This window comes from Hermetia illucens, chromosome 2 (genome assembly GCF_905115235.1).
Source record: "Hermetia illucens chromosome 2, iHerIll2.2.curated.20191125, whole genome shotgun sequence".
In the NCBI taxonomy this organism is placed as follows: Eukaryota; Metazoa; Arthropoda; class Insecta; order Diptera; family Stratiomyidae; genus Hermetia; species Hermetia illucens.
In genome coordinates, this window is record NC_051850.1 from 14,803,112 (window position 1) to 14,821,222 (window position 18,111).

The 18,111-nt window shown below is 43.4% G+C and overlaps 1 protein-coding gene across 1 annotated transcript in view; it reads right to left on the reverse strand.

Moving 5' to 3' along the window:
* The window catches only part of LOC119647649 (titin-like), a 448,809-nt gene that overhangs the window by 174,687 nt on the left and 256,011 nt on the right, over positions 1 to 18,111 (reverse strand). Inside the window, 1 exon segment of the mRNA XM_038048710.1 lies at positions 4,198 to 4,325. Within this exon segment, the coding sequence (XP_037904638.1) occupies positions 4,198 to 4,325 (128 nt within the window).

Genomic DNA, 18,111 nt, shown 5'->3' on the forward strand with positions numbered 1-18,111 from the left:
CGAGGAATACATGAGGACTAGCAATATTATTGTCTGTACAGTAAAACCTTTGACTCTATAGTGAGACGTTCCGGACGGAATAGTTTTTGTAAGCTGACTCAAGCTCTCTTAGCTGCTAACAACCGCGCTCGGATTTCATCGCTGCAGCTGTCAAAGGTTGCGATTTTTAACTCTATATAGAAGAAATTATCAACCGTCTCCTGTAGTCTCCTATCTTTATTCTTCTTATTTGACCAGCGCTACTTGATGCTATTATTTCTTTGGTTTTTGGTGCTGACGTTGCCACCATATATTCCGCCCTGCCTTCACTGATGTGCAGCACAAGAACTCACGCCGCCTGCTCGATCTGGATGAAGGTAAATTGCACCATGGTGTCGATAGCGTCGACATGGGCCAGTAGTTGGATGGACTTAAAGAGGATGGTACCTCTCGCACTTACTTGGCATCGCGGATCACTCTTTCCTGGGCAAGTTAAAAAGGGTGCATGATAAAGAATCTCCTTCTAATGGTTTGAGAGTGAACCTGCTGCTGTTATCTGGCCTCATACATTGGCTAGGGTCAGCTTAGTCAGTCTTATAAATTTCGTCGGGATACCGAATTCTCTCATGGCTGCATACAGTTTTACCCTGGCAAGGTTATCATAGCTGGCCTTGAAGTCGATGAAAGGATTGTACAACTGATGGCCACATTCCAACAGTTTTTTCATCGCTTTCAGGAGAGAGAAAATCTGATCTGTTGCTGATTTGCCTGGAGTGAAGCCTCTTTGGTATGGGCCGATGATGTTGTGGGCGTATGGGGCTATCCGGCCTAGCAAGATAGCGGAGAATATCTTATAGATGATACTCAGCAACGTGATACTTCTATAATTGCTACACTGTGTGATTTCTCCCATCTTATGAATGGGACAGATAATGTCTCATTGCCAGTCATCAGGCATTGATTTGCTGTCCGCAAGCCTTGAGCATAAGCTGATGAGCCGCTTGGTATAATTAGTTGCCTCCATATTTAACCAGTTCAGCTGTAATTCCAGCGGCTTCTGGTGAATTGTGGTTTTTAAGCAGATGATCTGCACACTTCAAGGCCCTGATCCAACATGGATTGTTGCACTAACGATTATTATTATTATTAAGAAACTTACTCCGAACACATGATTTACTGGATATACACTATACTATAATATATGGTGTGGTGGTTCTTCTTCAGGAAACCGGACCCCCCGTCAGCCTCATATTGGGACAGGGTATCCGCTAGCTACCAACAGAGCCTATTTCAGTTTACAAAAACTGTTCCGTTCGAAACGTCTCACCATAGAGTCAGAGCTCTTACTGTACAAGACAATGATCCTCCTCAGTCCTCATGACTTGGGTTGCTAGCAAGAAAAATTGTTCTTGGTCGCGTTCGAGAGAAGAATTTTCCGAAGAATTTTTGGCCCTCTACATGAGGATGGACGATTCCGTAGCCTACATAACGACGAAATCTATGAGCGATACCATGACTTTCAGGTTCCGGCTCAATAGGTTACGGTGGGCGGGTCACTTAATCCGTATGGAGGAGGATGATCCAACCCGGAAAGTCTATAAGGGCAATATCTATGGTAGAAAAAAAAGATGAGGCAATCCCTGTCTGAGATGGAGCGATGGCGTAGGTCAGGACGCCAGACAGCTTTTAGAGATATCAAATTGGTGGGCCTGGGTGCAAAGCCGGGATGTCTGGAGTTCCTTATTAAGGCCGGATACCGGTTGTTGCGCCGTTGATGATGATGATGATCGGCTAGCTGCTGGGTAGCATTCGATCTGTGCAAAAAGTGCACGTTCCATGAGAAAATGCGCAAATGGTTATTCCCTTCTCGTTGCCGGGTTCGTTATTGTAAAATACATCCAGTGCGAGCTCCTTTGGCTTTGCAACTTCGGTTTTCTGTGTAGGGTTACCAGCTCTACCCAACTCCCAGCCAGGAGAGTCAGTTGGTACAATTTGTTCCGTCTTTAGGCTCGGGAGACTCGTCTCCATCCTTTCCCCTCTGCAGCTTTTCGTTAATAAAGAACTCTCAGTGATCACCACGTGACGGTGGAGATAGAGTCTGGTGCTCCATCGTACATACCAATCTAAGTTTCGCCCTGGGACCTACTTTATTCTTTGACTGTATTTTCATATGAAAGCATCATTTTGGCTTTTTACATTTTTTGAAACCAACGACAAATTGAGTACTGTAGATTTTGATATTTATGGTGTTTTCAATTAATTCAAACTTTAAATTACATAGTTTCCCCCTTTAAATTCGGAAAAAAATTCTTTCCTTTAAGAAAGTCCTGATTAAGAAGACCGTGGCCTATAAAACTTCGTTTTTGTTTTTTTTTTCTTGAATCAATTTTTTATAGCTGTACCTCTTTTCCCGAAATTCAGTTTATAACTCGGTACTCAGGTCCTGAGTCTTTTGTTAGACAGTGATTTCTCTCTTGAAGGTTCACCTAGAATCAAATGCGCAGTGGTAGTCAGGAAATCTATTAACCAACGACGGTTGGTTTGACATTTATTGATAGGGAAGGTGTCCTAAGCTAGGATGGTTCCGAGCTAGATCTTTTATTGGCGCAACATTATTCTAATCATAATTCTGAGCAGGACTGTCCTTACGAAATCTCTTATCAACTGCAGGCTATATTGAAACACCCCCCTCCCCCCCCAGCAATGCTTCAACTATGAATATAATAAAGTTTCGAGAAAGACATAGGCTTAAAGGTCCGGGTTTAGACGTAGTTGTAGCACTGTGCAGACAGAGACACTTAGTTCGGTGTCATCAGGTGCTGCTGAAACTTGGCCGACTGAACGAAACATTCTTGATGTGGGTGCTAGGGCGCTCAAATATCGCTGGTAATCGCTGACAGACTAGCTCGCCAAGGTTTTGAATCTACAATGTTGGGGCCAGAACCAGCATTTTGCATCCGGCCATCTACTGTCAAGTTTACTCTGCAGGGGGAAATTGCAAGGATTCAGGTAGTCGAATGGAGGCAAAAATCTTTGTGAAGGAACCCGGGGCCGTTAGAGCAACTTTTTTGTTTTCCCTAAGGGACGGGACCCATATGGAAAAGATCGGAGCGGTGGTCTCGGCCATATGCAGTCAATACGAGGAGGAGAAAGAGACGGCACTACTTTTCGTATGTAGGTGCTCGGCCTCCTCTGACATTAGAGGAGAAGGTTAAATTAACTGTTGCTGAACTGACTACTACACCATCATAGAAAGAAGAATCTGATCGGTGGGTTATGCTTTGAAATTTGATTCCTGGAAGAAGACCACATTAACAATTGCGTTTCATACCTGAATCGACAAAAATCAGGAGGTTTTCTTCTTATTTGTTTGTTGGAGATAAGAAATGGGTTTTTCTAGACTAGGTCAACCTACCTGTCGCAATGATATCCTACCCCAAAATATCTCTCTCGCAATCTTAAGTGAATGTTCAGAAACAGCTCTCCTCTCCATATACTAGTTCTGCTGGAATTTTAGACGGCTCTGGCTCATCTGCAAAAGTCTTTCCCTCCTCGAAAGGGACAGTCCGCTATGAACACATTCCCCCTCCCAATCACAATCCCATTAAGATACTCCAATATGCCTATGACCTCATTATTCCACGAAGGACATGGTGTGTGAATAAGCTCGTCTGAATTCATATTTGGATTAGCTTTATCGATACTTTACCAATTGGAAACTAGCCCCCAATCGACAAAAGTGCTAATAGACTATCTTCCACGGAAAAAAATGAGGTTGTCTCCGGAAATGTCCTCTGGCATCCTGAACCTTTCCCACTCCATCAATTCAATTCTTATCCCTACCGTTAAACAAATCGTCTATTTAGGCGTCACCACCACCAAGAATTTATGCACTATCCTTCACGTCAACAAGGCGTTAAACGGCGTAAACGATGTTTTTAAATAACTGTACCCCCTCCTTCGACTCAATAAACCCGGCCCACAAAGGCCAAAATTTGTAAATTTTAAATAAAAGTCCTTTTTTTAAAAAAAGTATTATCATCTATGCACTGTGCCACTCATTGCTTATCATAAGAGAAAGTTGTTAATCAACCCATGATCGTGCTTTAATTGTTATTAATATTTTTTTCCGCCACTGTTTATAAATAGTTGTAGTTCTTGTCACATACCTGATGAAGAGGTTCTCCTTATTTGGCCGTCGGTTGTAATGTAACAAACTGACTCGACTGTGGTTTCCCATTTCTGTGTCGTATTGATTACATTCGCTTGCAATTTACGCTGTACTGGCTCCAAATGAACTGTTGTAAAGGTCATCTTCTTTTCCTGATCTTCGTGGGTCGCATCATCTGCAGATAGATAATGAGCAAAAATAGATAAATTTATTAATTTGCCTGTCTCAATTTAAATTAGGAACTATTCGTTTGTACAAGTAATTGCGCATTTAATATGGGGGACAGAAAATGAAATTTGGTTTTGCGAAATCTACTTCAAATAAAGTCAAGCGCAAGATAGATACGAGTAATATGTTTTGGCACACGGTGGAGTGTAAGGATCCGCCTGTAATAATTATTCTGTCTTTTGTATGATTATTCTTTCAGATTTAGAAATAGTTGTGGACACACAAATTGGACTGTACTAAGTATAGTGCTTGCAACTGGTGATAGTTAAATTAAATCGATTGCATATGCTGAAGAAAGAAATCTTAATTTAAATTTAAGATCCGAATTTCATGTAAGAGTGGAAGTTTCGAACGAGTTAGGTTTTCTAAGCATTCGGCTTCTTATAAAATATACATTTATGGCCGTTTAAGCAGTCTCTTTTATTCTTAATTTTTTTTCCATTATTGTATTTTGAATGAGACTACGCTTCTGTTAAATCCCCATCCAGCATATCAAGCCACCGTTGTTTCGGGCGACTTCTCGTTATCGCGAATTACGTGACCATATCATCGAAGATGCCTCTCTCGCAGTTTTTCCACGATCGGTGCAACTCTATATCGATCGAGGATATTCTCATTTCGAATGTGAGTCCTCGGGGGTTTTACGTGAGCACCTGTCATGGAGACTTAATCCTACGGTCTTCTTAAGACACGGATTGATTTTGTGACCACCCTTGCTTCGGCAGGGCTACGACGGTACCAGTCTATACCAAGTGCATGGCTCAACATTCATACTGGTGGATGTAAGACCTACCGAAATCTCTACCGAACTAAGGAGTACTAGGGGGCCAATCGCAAACAACCGATCTGAACGCACAAACAACAGGAATTCTCCTGAAATATGTGAGTCCAGGAGCTATCCCGGTTCCCATGGTACCAGTATACCCCTGGTAAGGTCTCGTGACTGTTGCCACTTTAGATGAGTTCCCGTGCAGACTCGGGTCTGATCACCCTAATTAGGCCTTTGGAGCATTCGCCTACTGCATTACGGCCGCCAAACCAAAGTGAGTACAGCGTCTCCCGGTGCCACCACTATCGAGGTTCTCCTCGGCCACTTGGCTTTGGTTTGGCCGACAGGGTTGGTGAGCAAAGTACCGTTCTTGTCATTAACGCAACAGAAGTGTTCGATATCCTGTGTACGTTCATTACGGCTTACAGCAAGTCGATACAGATCTCTCTCGCCATCCTGAGTGTCCAGTTTATCGTAAAGATTTTGGTAGTGGTTCGCTCGAGTGACAGGGACCGCTTTCTTTGCTTCCCGGTTGGTATTCTTATAAATTTTGCCGACTGCTAGTTTTATCTTCGAGAAATTTGTGGTAGAGGCGTTAATTTTCACGGACCTTCATTTCAACATCATCATTCCGGTTGTATGTTTCAAGCGAATGTCCGAATTTCCATTATGAACCAAGTTGGGCACGAGCGGAGGCAGGAAGGGGAAGAAGGGACATAACAGGAGAGGAGATCGGACAATATATTGTAAAAGGTGTTTAGAGCTTGATCACACGATGAGTTGCTTAATATATATATTCAGTTGAAAGACGCTAAAGCTGCGTTCAGACCGTCAAAACTGGCTTTGCGGAAGTTGGACTTAGTGGATTTACGCTTGGTTTTGGGTTTTGAACGAGGGAGTTCCGCTTCAAATTCAACCGCGGGGCGGTGGACGTCAATTTTGACATACGGGGATGTGCATGGAAATAAAGTGAGGTGGCGCTCGGGGAGGTTGGAAAGGAAGAGATCGAGAGTGCGGCCCAAGGAATTTTTGATGGTATTGAAATTCAGGGCAGAGCAAGTCTTCATAAAGGAAGAAAGTGGAAGGGAAGAATGGGAGAGGTTGTTGGAAGGAATTGGAAGGCTAGGATGATTAGGGCAGTGGAGCATGGGGAGGCTAAAATCTCCGCAAAGGAAGAAAGGGAGGGAAATGAATCTGACAGTAAGGAGTCCAGACAAACTGTCAAACAATTCTTAATATAGGTAAGAAGGGCAAGCATAGGGGACATATACACAAGATATAGTGAACGGGAGGAAGTTGGGCGGGGAGACACGAAGAGCAACACAATCAAAAGGAAAGCCAGAGGAGAAGAAGACGACTTCGGCGGGGAGTATATCTTTTATTGCAATTAGGACACCACCGCCGATGGACTTATGAGATGCATCCCGGTCCCTGTCACAGCGGAAAGTGGTGTACCCTTCGGGGAGCTCGGAGTTTAATATGGAATCGCCCAGCTAGGTTTCGGAGATACAGATGGCATGGTGTTGCTGAGCCAGCGCGGATAAATTGAGGGCTCCCAGCTTGGTTCTTAAATCCCTAACGTTCTGATAAAACAGACGGACAGCAAACATGGCTCCAGTTATATAGCTCGGCAAGGCAGGCGGGTTGCCCTGAAATTTACCCGCGAATTGGGGCGCATGTATGGCTTGATGAATACACCTTTAGGCCAGAAAGAAAGGTTGCCGAGGACGTCAACTTCGTGTGGATAAGTCACCTTGAAAGATGCAATCACCCGGTCGGGGTTGTTGTCTTTTGTCTGTTTAACGCAGGATAGAGGCGAAAGTAAGCCAACTTTGCACTTTATGTACTCCAGAACATCGTCCGAAGAAGTTGCGAACGCTAGCCTGGAGATAAAGAGCTGTTTAGGTGGGGACGCCACCTTTAGCTTGGGGCCACTGGCATGGGTGGATGAAGTGCCAGGATATATGGCGGCGGCGGGAAGTGGAGCTTCGTTGGCAGCAAGAACGATGTCAAAAAGTGGGGCAGCTGTGTTCCGATTCGTGATTTGCTGAGGAGGGGCCGCATAGGGACCGCTAGATCAGGGGTGTAGAGCCAGTGGAAGCAACTCCAATGTAGGAAGGCATTGCAGACGAAATCAACATAGGTGCATAGACTCCGGAGATGATGTTGAGGCTACACTGTTAGCCACAGTAGAAAGCGCCTTTTCGGAAGTCAAAGCCTCGTCTAACGAATTCCTAAGCCGCCGGGAACACGTAGATAACGTCGACTTAGTAGATCGCTGCATTTTTGGCACTGCACCAGTGTTGCAGTTCACGTTTTCTGCGGAATTCAGTGATTGTGCTGAACCGGTGGGTTTGGTATGGTCATCTACAGCTGAAGATACAGTAGATACAGTAGAAGTCGCCGGTAGAGGGAATCCTTTCGACTTTGGTACCAAAGCGCTGAATGGCTGTCAAGGTCGAGGACTGTTTATTAAGCAGTTGTATTGCATCTGACATCCACAACACAGCCCTCCGCGACACCTATAAGAGGGAAATGGATGCCGCATAAACGGCAGTCAACAGAGGACCTACAGATGAAGTATCAACAAATGATCTTCACAACTACCTGAAGAATGTTATCATTGATATGACCACAAACATACTTGGTCCCAGCCGCAAAAAGAGTCGGAACGGCTGGTTTGACGATGAATGTAAGCTAGCAACGGAACGGAAGAATGCCGTATACCGAGTAATGTTGCATTCTCAAAGAATGAGGGCACGCGCAGAGACTTATCACGAACTCCGTCGAGCGGAGAAGCAACTTCACAGACTGAAAAAGGAAGCCTAGGAGAACCAACAGGTCTGTGAACTCGAAAAGTACAGGGAGCAACCGCACCAGGCGCGGAAGTTTTATCAACAAGTCAGCAGGATGAGGTCTTATACACCTCGATGCTCATCCTACCGAGACAAAGAGGGAAATCTGATTTCCGACAGAATGGGGATATTGGAGCGATGGCTTAAGTACTTTGATGAGCTACTGAACAACCAGAACATCGGCGAGTTGTAGGTCCCGCCAACTGAAGACGACGGGCAAATATTGCCACCACCAAGTATAGGAGAAACAGTCCGAGCAATTCATCGGCTAAAAAATCATAAGTCGTCAGGAGCCGATTAGTTAAATATGGAGGCGACCAATTACAATTACACAAAGGGACAGCGAATCAATGCCTGACGATTGGTAACGAGGTATTATCTGTCTCATACATAAAAAGGGAGATATCACACAGTGCAGCAATTATAGAGGTATCACGTTGCTGAGTACCATCTATAAGATATTCTCCGCTATCTTACTGGGCCGCATAGCCCCATACGCCCAGCACATCATTGGCCCATACCAAAGAGGCTTCACTTCAGGCAAATCAGCAACAGATCAGATTGTCTCCCTGCGGCAGGCGATGGAAAAACTGTTGGAATATGGACAACAGTTGCACCATCTGTTCATCGACTTTAAAGCCGATTATGATAGCATAGCCAGGGTAAAACTGTCCACGGCCATGATAGAATTCGGTATCCCGACGAAATTATAAGACTGACTAGGCTGACCCTGACCAATGTGCGAGGCCAGATAAAAGCAGCAGGATCACTCTCAAGACCATTCGACATCAACAACGGTCTACGACAAGGGCATGCTCTATCATGCGTCCTCTTTAACCTGGCCCTGGAGAAAGTGATCCGTGATGCTGAGGTAAATGCAAGAGGTACGATCCTCTTTAAGTCCACCCAACTACTGGCCTATGCTGACGATATCGACATCATGGGAAGAACCACCCGAGACGTACAAACTGCCTTCATCCAGATCGAGCAGGCGGCGATTGGCGCGAGATCTTGGGCTGGACATCAATGAAGGCAAGACAAAGTATATTGTGGCAACGTTAGCGCTGAAAACCAACCACTCAAAAACAGCGCACCGCACTGGTCAAACGGGAAGAGTAAGGATAGGAGAATAAAACTTTGAGACCGTTGATAATTTCTCCTATCTAGGGTCGAAAATCACAACCGATAACAGCTACGATGATGAAATCCGTGCACGGTTGTTGTCAGCCAACAGAGCCTATTTCAGCTTACAAAAACTGTTCCGTTCGAAACGTCTCACCACAGGGTCAAAGCTGTTACTGTACAAGACAATGATCTTGCCAGTCCTCATGTATTCGTCGGAGACTTGGGTTCTTAGCAAGAAGAATTGTGAACTCTTGGTCGCTTTCGGGAGAAGAATCCTCCGAAGAATTTTTGGCCCCCTACATGAGGATGGACGATTCCGTAGCCTATATAATGACAAAATCTATGAGCGATACCATGACCGTCCGGTTGTGGATAAAATCCGGCTCCGTATGGATGCGGATGATCCCACCCGGAAAGTCTATAAGGGCAATCTATGGTAGAAAAAAATGACGAGGTAGACCCTGCCTAAGATGGAGCGATGGCGTAGGTCAGGACGCCAGAAAGCTTTTGGGGATATAGAATTGGTGGACCTCGGCGCAAAACCGGGATATCTGGAGTTCCTTATTAAGGCAGGCCTAGACCGGATGATGATGATGATGATGATTGCATATGACAAGGTGGAGCCATGGCAAGTGTTGCAGCGATAAGATATGTTTTTGGCGAACTTTGCTCGAATCTCTCTGCAGAGAAGGAGAGCGAGCGTCTTGGAAATGCGTGGGGGAGTTGAAGCGCATTCCAGGAGGGGAGGGTCGTATGGCATCAAACTTAATTCTAAGACAATGAATGCCAATAAAATGCAGAAATCTCTCAAAGCAACGATGACTGATATTTATTGCCTCGGAAGATTCCCAATAAATTTGAATGTTTGTTTCGGCAACTGCCAAACTAAATCTTGTTCTTGTTTACACCTATTGCTTACTGGATGATATCTGAATATTTGAGCCTTGCCAGCCATACGTTGAAATTGGGGATAGCGTTTCCTGATATCTGCTCCATGGGAGGTTCAAAACATATTCAAGTGTAAACTCGGCAAAGTAGCCAGATTTATAATTATGTGTTTTCGTTCCAAAAGATTTCAGCATGTGTGTTTATATCTTTTAATATGAGATTTGAAGCAAAAACAAACGTTTGAGGTGCCTTAACCCGATTGTTATTTTCGGTGAAGGCAAGGTTACTCTTGGTGATTAATGACCGCTTTGTAGAAACATTTTCCCTTGTTTTTGTATTAATTAGTACCAGTGAATTTCCAATCCCAAGTTCGTTACATGCACAGAAAGCACTTAATTCGCAAATTTGCGCGATATCAAATTAAATTTTGACCTGAATGCTGTCGAAATAAAATGAAAATCAAATAGTACAGTCAATCATTAATTATAGTAGGAAAATGTGCAAGAAAATTGAGAATATTTTTCCGATTGATCAAAATCCTGCTGCCAGTCGACTTCGCTCGCTGTTCAGAAAATCGGACGATTTTCCCATCTCTCATAACAGAAAAGTGGGTGATTTTTAAAATGTGCCGAAAATAGATCAACTGACTCAGGCAGAAAAGATGTTGGATATGGTGGCAGGAGATGGGGCGTTAGCGATGGAAGGTCATATCAAATTCCTTTCAAATAGGTGCAACCTATGTATAATTACTCAACAGACGCAAATCAAACAAGACTCCAAGGATAGAATCCAGCTGCGATCTAGAAGATGAAAATGTGCGAGAAAAGTTCTGCATTAACGATTTGCAAAATGAACATCAAACGAGGTCGGCCTGTTTCTAGAAAATTCGTGTTTTCACTGAAACCTCGAAGTTGAATTTTTTTTTATTCCCCGAAAATAAAAATTTAATTGAGAATGAAATAGAAGACGAAACGGGTACTTAAGTCATCCTACATAATTTTGCCAAGTGGGGGTGGGCATTCATCCGGCTAATCTTTGCCACAATTTTCACAACTGAGATCATGCCAGCTGAAGAAAAAAATACTGAGATGATTAGTTCGCATGCTTTTGAGATGATGCTCAGGTGGAAAAATATAATTTTAATCAATTGTATCTTTTTGTGCGACATTCATATTTCTATGGGAAGTTCCAATGCATATTGGAGAAATTCTGAACTTATTTCATACCTCAACGTTCAGGACGAATGTATTGAGAACTGGTACAGGCTGCAGGTTGTTGTGAAAATATTGAGGTACCACAAAGAGTCCGGATCGCTGGTATGAGCAATAAACGGGTGACTCAAATATTTATTTAGCCGAAATTCTATTAATACAAATGGCTAATACAGTTCTTCAACAAGTAGAAAGTAAGGATTGTATGATGTGAGGACCACCTAAAATCGATGACGAATATCTTTTCGGTGCAGTATGAATCTTTTCAACGTTGGCTCTGTGAGTAGTGAAAATATAGTGAATCATACGCTTAAAGTTCTGTAGAGCAGTTTGACAATTTATAACATTCTATCAATAAATGCAAGGATTAATCTAAAATTTTGTTACATCTCTAGTGTTAGATACTTTGAAAATAACTAGTTAAAAATCGACAAACATCATCTGAAATTTGAGATGGAATGATCAAGATTTTGAGATTGTAACCAACTGGAAAGTTCAGAACATTACGGTGGCTATAGTGCTTCTGTCAATATTCTTCCAAATTTTAATTCATTAGAAGTAATGGCGGAACCCTGGATGATTCATAGAGTTAAAATGTGGTAATTTAACTCTACATATTTTCGCTCACTACTTAATATCCGTATTTAGCGGAAACTAAGGGGGGTGCTTAATAATATGATGACATTTCTTGCGAAGATGATTATATGAAGTTTGGTAGATTTCTTTGTTATAAATTCATTACTTTTTTGGAGTACTTTCCGAGGTTGAAAATATTTTTGTTATGAATTTTATTTCAGTCGGAAATGGTCCTTTGCTATTCATCATCAACGGCGCAACAACCGGTATCCGGGCTAGGCTTAGTAAGGGACTCCGGTTTTGCGCCGAGGTCCATCATTGGGATATCCTTAAAATCTGTCTGGCATCCTGACGGTCCATCTCAGGCCAGGTTTGCCTCATCTTCTTTACTATTACTGTGCTAAATACTGAAAGCAATAGAAAGTAGCCCTCTAGCGGAATTCAACAGACATATAATGGACTGCCCAAAACTCTTCATGACCTCCCTTAGAAAATAGTAGCATACAATCCTTTGATACACAGGATGATTGCAACAACGCTGAATGAAGAACAGACCTAAAAATCCTGGACAAGGTAACAAAAAGTGGGTTCCGGAGGGATACTGTTAAAAGCCATTTCAGACACGCCAAATCAAACGTTCATAGATCTCAATGCTGCAGAAGAAGAGATATTTCCCATTATTGGCACATTCTAACTGAACATGGCTCATTAGGGGTTAAAATGTTACATCTTTCCTTGATTAATTGCCACCTTCCACTAGAAGATAATTAAAATGCACTTAACTGCAATTTTCAATGCACCACAGCAAAAGAAAGTTTTCGGAGCTCCCCAAAACGGAGATTATGTTAGAATTGGAAAGAAGTTTTCGTGAAGTTCTGGAGTTGCAGAGGGTCTCTGCTTATCGTAAGAGGCGACTAGAAGGGATAGAAATTTTTGGGCTAGCAACCTGCAAATTTTAAAACTCTACTGGTACCGAAACGTCAACAACGCCTCGAATGACCGACAACGACCTTTAGCTATCGAAAACGGACTATGATTGGTTTTTGGAATGTACGCACGGACAACGGATCTGAATGCGGTGGGATCTGACAATCGTACGAGCAATTAGATCGACCACTTCGTGATTGCTCGTAGATTTGGGAATTGTCTTCTCTGGATATGCGTAATAAGAAAGGTGTTGACTTCGAAAGGGATCACGATTTGATGGTCGCTTACGTTCGCTTGCGTGTTGCGTCCACCACTTCTCGCAGTGTTGGGGAACTGTGACTCCGTATGTTCAACATCGGCAGCTTGTACGACCCACTGTCGCTCGACAGTAGGAGAGCTATCTTGCAGATCGATAGTCAGATCTACTGAGTAACGCGCCTGAGAATATCGATGAGCATTGGAACGCCATCAAAAATGTTCTTTTCTCGGGTACTGCACAGGTCGTCGGTTACGTCTCGAAAGGGTTTCATAAGATCTGGTTGACTGCGGAGTCGTGCAAGCGGATCGGCGAGCGAAAGGGGCTGAAGGCTCTACTGACCGGTGCTAATGATGGTGAGTGTTACCTTAGGGGCCGTCAATGATCCTTAACGGGTCGCTTACGATACGGGGAGTGCCGTCCCCGAGGTGCCCGAGCAAGTAGTTTTGACCCTATAGCTGGCATAATACCTGCGTCCTCGAGAAAGTTTCTCGGTAAAGAGCGAGCTGCTAATGACCGATACACGCCGGGACACACTGGGATTCCCCGGAACCGTCGATAACTCCTTGTAGAAGCCGATGAGGTCATGTGAGCCTAGCTCTGCCAAGGTGTTATTTGTGGCATATATCAGGAGCCAGCCCCTTCGGGACCCTGGTCGGATAGTGTGCATTGAACCGGTATTAGCAGACCGCGTTGCCTCGAGCGAGCGCTGATCCGTTTGTGAGTTCCGGGATCAGCTAATCGTAGGTTAGGCCTCAGGGAATTGGGGTAGGGGCTTTGTCCCCGAGGGTAAACCCATTCCTGACTATTGCTGCCCGCTCCCTTGCACATGATGCGCTGGTAAACAATTTAAATTGAGAACAAAAACCAAAAACAAGATAGACAGATAGTGAAAGTGGAGAGTGAGCTGGCTGCGTTTATTCGCAGCACGAAAATGCGTCGCTCGCCCCAGTGCCCAGCGAAGAACGCAACAAGGGCTGAAATACCCGACGAGACATCGGGACGCGCAGATGGAGAGACGGACTTGCTAAGTGATGCGGCACCTGCAATGGAAACAGGAACCCAGACCATACCACACAGTGCTATAATTGCGGAAAGTGGCACAGTGGAAACTGCCGAAACTAACCAAATGGTTTCGAATATAAGCCGAGTGAGAGGGCTGTCGGCTATTCTGGCACAAGCTGAAGAGGAAAGGCTTCTTAAGAAATGCGCGGCATGTGTGAAGCGCATGCGATCTGCGACGTTCCTCCAGAAAAACGTCAGCAAATGGGTGAAAAACGGGCTTATGGAACTCCTGCACAGGATTGCAGGAGGAGAGTAAGAGAAGCGGAAACAACCGCGCCTCCCGACGAGAACACTACGAGTGCCAAACGGATGCAGAGCGAACTGGGGAAAAAACAAAGGGAAGAGGGGACATCCGATGGAAACTTCACTAAGGTACTCTCCAGGGCTTAAAAGAAGAAGGCGAAGGGGAGCAAGAGACAACAACACGTCGCGCCATCAGAAAAACCCTCTGCCTAAAATTAAGGTGGAGACGAAGAACGGAGCACCGAAAGAAAAGGTGGGGAGACGAAGGAGGACTAGACCGCCAGCTCTGCTTATTGAGCCGACGTAAGGCAAGACTGCGGAAGTTCTCAGTGAAATCCGTTACAAGATTAAACCTGAAGACAACGGAGCAGAAGTGTCTTCCATTCGTAAAACGAAGAGTGGTGAAGTCCTAGTCGAACTAGGTCCGAAGACTATAAAGAAAGTTACGTTTTGTGAAGCAGACAAGGGGCTTCCCGGAGAAAATGCTTTGGTTTCCAGCCTGGAATGTACGTGTTCTCTGAAAATCCGAGGCGACTGCCTCACAGAAAAGAACGAGGTAGAAGAAGCCATAAAACGTGAATGTCCGGAGGTAACCAATGCTCGCATTGGTAACTATCATCTCCGCGAACTTCCGAGAGAGGGAGAGAGGGAAACGAATTGTGGAAATGGCGGTAACAACAGGACTGGTAGTTTTAAACATCGGATCCACCCCAACGTTCCAACAGGAGCAAAGCTAGCTGTTGGCAGGGGCTGGTCGACGAGGTGAATGGAATGGGGAAGCGGCTGTAAACTGGTAACCCGAAAAATCGGGGCTCTGCGGAAAGCCTGTTCACTTAGGGCCGAGCAGATAGATCGCATTGTACGGGCACTATTTCCTGCGTACTCCGTGTGGGATGATGACGTCGGCGCGGAGGACTGTCCACTTTTCTCTATAAAAGAGTTGGAACAGGCAGTCCTCTCTCTACAAACTGGTATTCCAACACCAGCTAGACCTACTGCTCGGCGCATTCTGCGCTTGCTTGAGAGAGGGCATTTTCCCTGCTCGTTGGAAGGTGGCGAGGCTTGCGCTGAGCAGCAAAGGGAAAGACGACTTCCGAGTTGCTTGACACTACTGGAAAAGGGCTCGAAAATCTCACCAGAAGTAGACTCGCTGAACCGATACGCACTGCCGGAGATTTATCTCCACGGCAGCACAGTTTTAGAGCAGAGATTTCCACATTTGATGCTGCCATGCAAGTTGTGGATGCCGGAACGTGGAACCGCTCTCTTCTCTATGAAATGCTAGCTGGAGTTTCGATGCGAAGTAGGTTAATGACAAATATTGGGGGTCCTACGTCTGGCATACGACTTCTCCTGTTGAGTTCAACCTAGTCTGTCTAGGGCTGATGCTCTTGGCAAAGAGGTATATTGTAAGCGTCTTGCGCAAGTATAAAAACGGGGAGCTTTGCGGGAGGCGTCTGCGTACCGCACTGTCACTAAACCGACCGTGATGGTGATCGCGGGAGTGATCCCCGTTGCTCTTCTTGCTAAGGAGCGTCCGGAAGGCGGGAGAGTCCAGGGACTAGCCCGAAGTAATGTGAAAAATGATTCCAGGCTAGTTCTCTGACGATGGGGAGGTGTTTAGTTGGTAGTTCGACGACGTACCGAACCGGGATCCCAACATTCTGTGCTTAAATGCATTCATCTACCCTAGCCAAAAAAGGAAGTACTTAATAAGTGTTCGGATTGACGCTCATAAAATGTGGAATGTAAATTTTACTTTGAAATTTTTGCAGCATATTCTGGGATAGTCAATTTAAACTATGCAATAAAAGAACTCAATATTTGTAACCTCCCAATGTGGTTTCTCCCCTCAATCCAATAGTATGAATTATTCAATTTAATAAATGGAGATTTCTGTGCTTGGATTATGCAGTGCAAGATTACCGCGAATATTTTATATAAAAGAAGACCCTAAAGTCGGAAAAAATGACCAGTTTATGAGCTTGATGTGAGCAATGAAGAAATAGCCAACAACTAAATCAACGCCAGTTAAAAAATCCTAGATTTAATTTCCTTTAATTAGAGGACTCAGTTGTATGACTGCGAAGAGAAGAACGAATTCTCCAGGGGACATAAAAAAGGCACCGTAGTCAGTCTAAAATACCTTTCAAGCACAGTGCTCATAGGTTTGTGCTTCTTTTACCCCAATGATTGTGTTTCTATAGAAGTTTCTGAAGAGGTAGTAGTATCCTTTAGACCTCAAGTTTTCAAATATGTTATGATTTTTATTTAAGATAAGATAAAATGGCGAACCTAATATAACAAAGCGATGTGTCATACAAGCAATGAAGTCCCTTTCATCATCACAAAAGAGGTGAGACGACTCAAAAGAGTCGGTGAACTCGAATTGGTTTAATTGATTCGTCAAACTTCAGAACTGGATATCATAGCATACACTCAACGACACGACAAGCATGTTACACATTCAAGTGAGTACCAGGTGCGATTCGATTCAAATATCAGCTGGTGAGGTGATATTGGGTGACCTATTAATCCGATGATAGTATCATCTGTGTGAATAGTGCTACCAGTGTACTCTGGATGAACAATCAAATTCTTTCTTTAAACTAAGAAAACATTGAGTCTTTGCAAGAATATCTTTTGATTTCTTCCTTTTCGATGTGGGATTTTATCATACCTGCAGTACAATGTGAATTTATTATATTTGGAATATGCTAGATAAGTTGGACAACTTTCCACCATTCAGAACTCCTCATGATTGCACCAATTCAGCCAAATATCAATGCACATAAAAATGGAATTACGATCGCTACATTCTCCAGATTAATGAACTATCAAGGAAATGAAGGTCCGGATTCCGTGATAAAAATAAAATCCATTTTCAAGACTACTCCAATATTATAAATCAATCAAAAATTATGAATTTCTGATACAGTTGTGTTTATCATAGATCATCACATACTCGTACATATGTTTTTGAATATACCTATTTTCGAACGAGTTGCGAAACTAGAATTCTTTTAGGCAGAAGCTTCACTATTGATTATCTCGGAGCTAGTGAAATCTTTGAATACGTTCTGGACTTGAATGGTTATTCCAGTGTAAACAAATCAGTTGGTTATAGATAAATTTTCTGATTGGGGGATGTATAACATTCAATATGCAAATTTATCTTGAGCTGTCTGTCTATCAAAAAAGTTAACATTCTTGAGGTATATGTATTCGTATCTTTGTATTTATATCTATTCAAGTTTTCGAGAGATTTATAGTGTGCGTACAGTGGATTTATCAGTTAAGATTCCCTGCAATTGAGAAAAATGCTCATTAGGCTTGGAAAACGCAAATATGAATGCGCGTACATTTGTGTTTATTTCAAGTGTTTATATTGAAGCGGTTCAAGGTATTCTATTATATAAAAGTTTAAATCCCATGAGCAATTTATTGTTAATTACATAATTTAGACTAAAATTCCAGCTATCTGTTTACCAATTTGAACTAGATTTTATTGATTGCCGTTAAGGCAATCACTTTACTTTTATAGATCAATGTCATGGCTTTTTTCTAGATAGGAAAGTTAATCCTATTACAGAACCCTGCCAGCAGTCAGAAAACTAACAAATTTTGCGGCATGGATCTATGTGGTCTTATGGTTTACCCTCGTTACAGCTCCTAGTATAATGAATGTCTTTGTTATACCGGTCTGGAATATTGTCGCCACAAATTACCATTGATTTTGTAATGTAACCCCCAATTACATAGTCAATAAAGTATAATTCAGCCCTCGATATAGTAATAGCGAAGGAGTCACACCGACA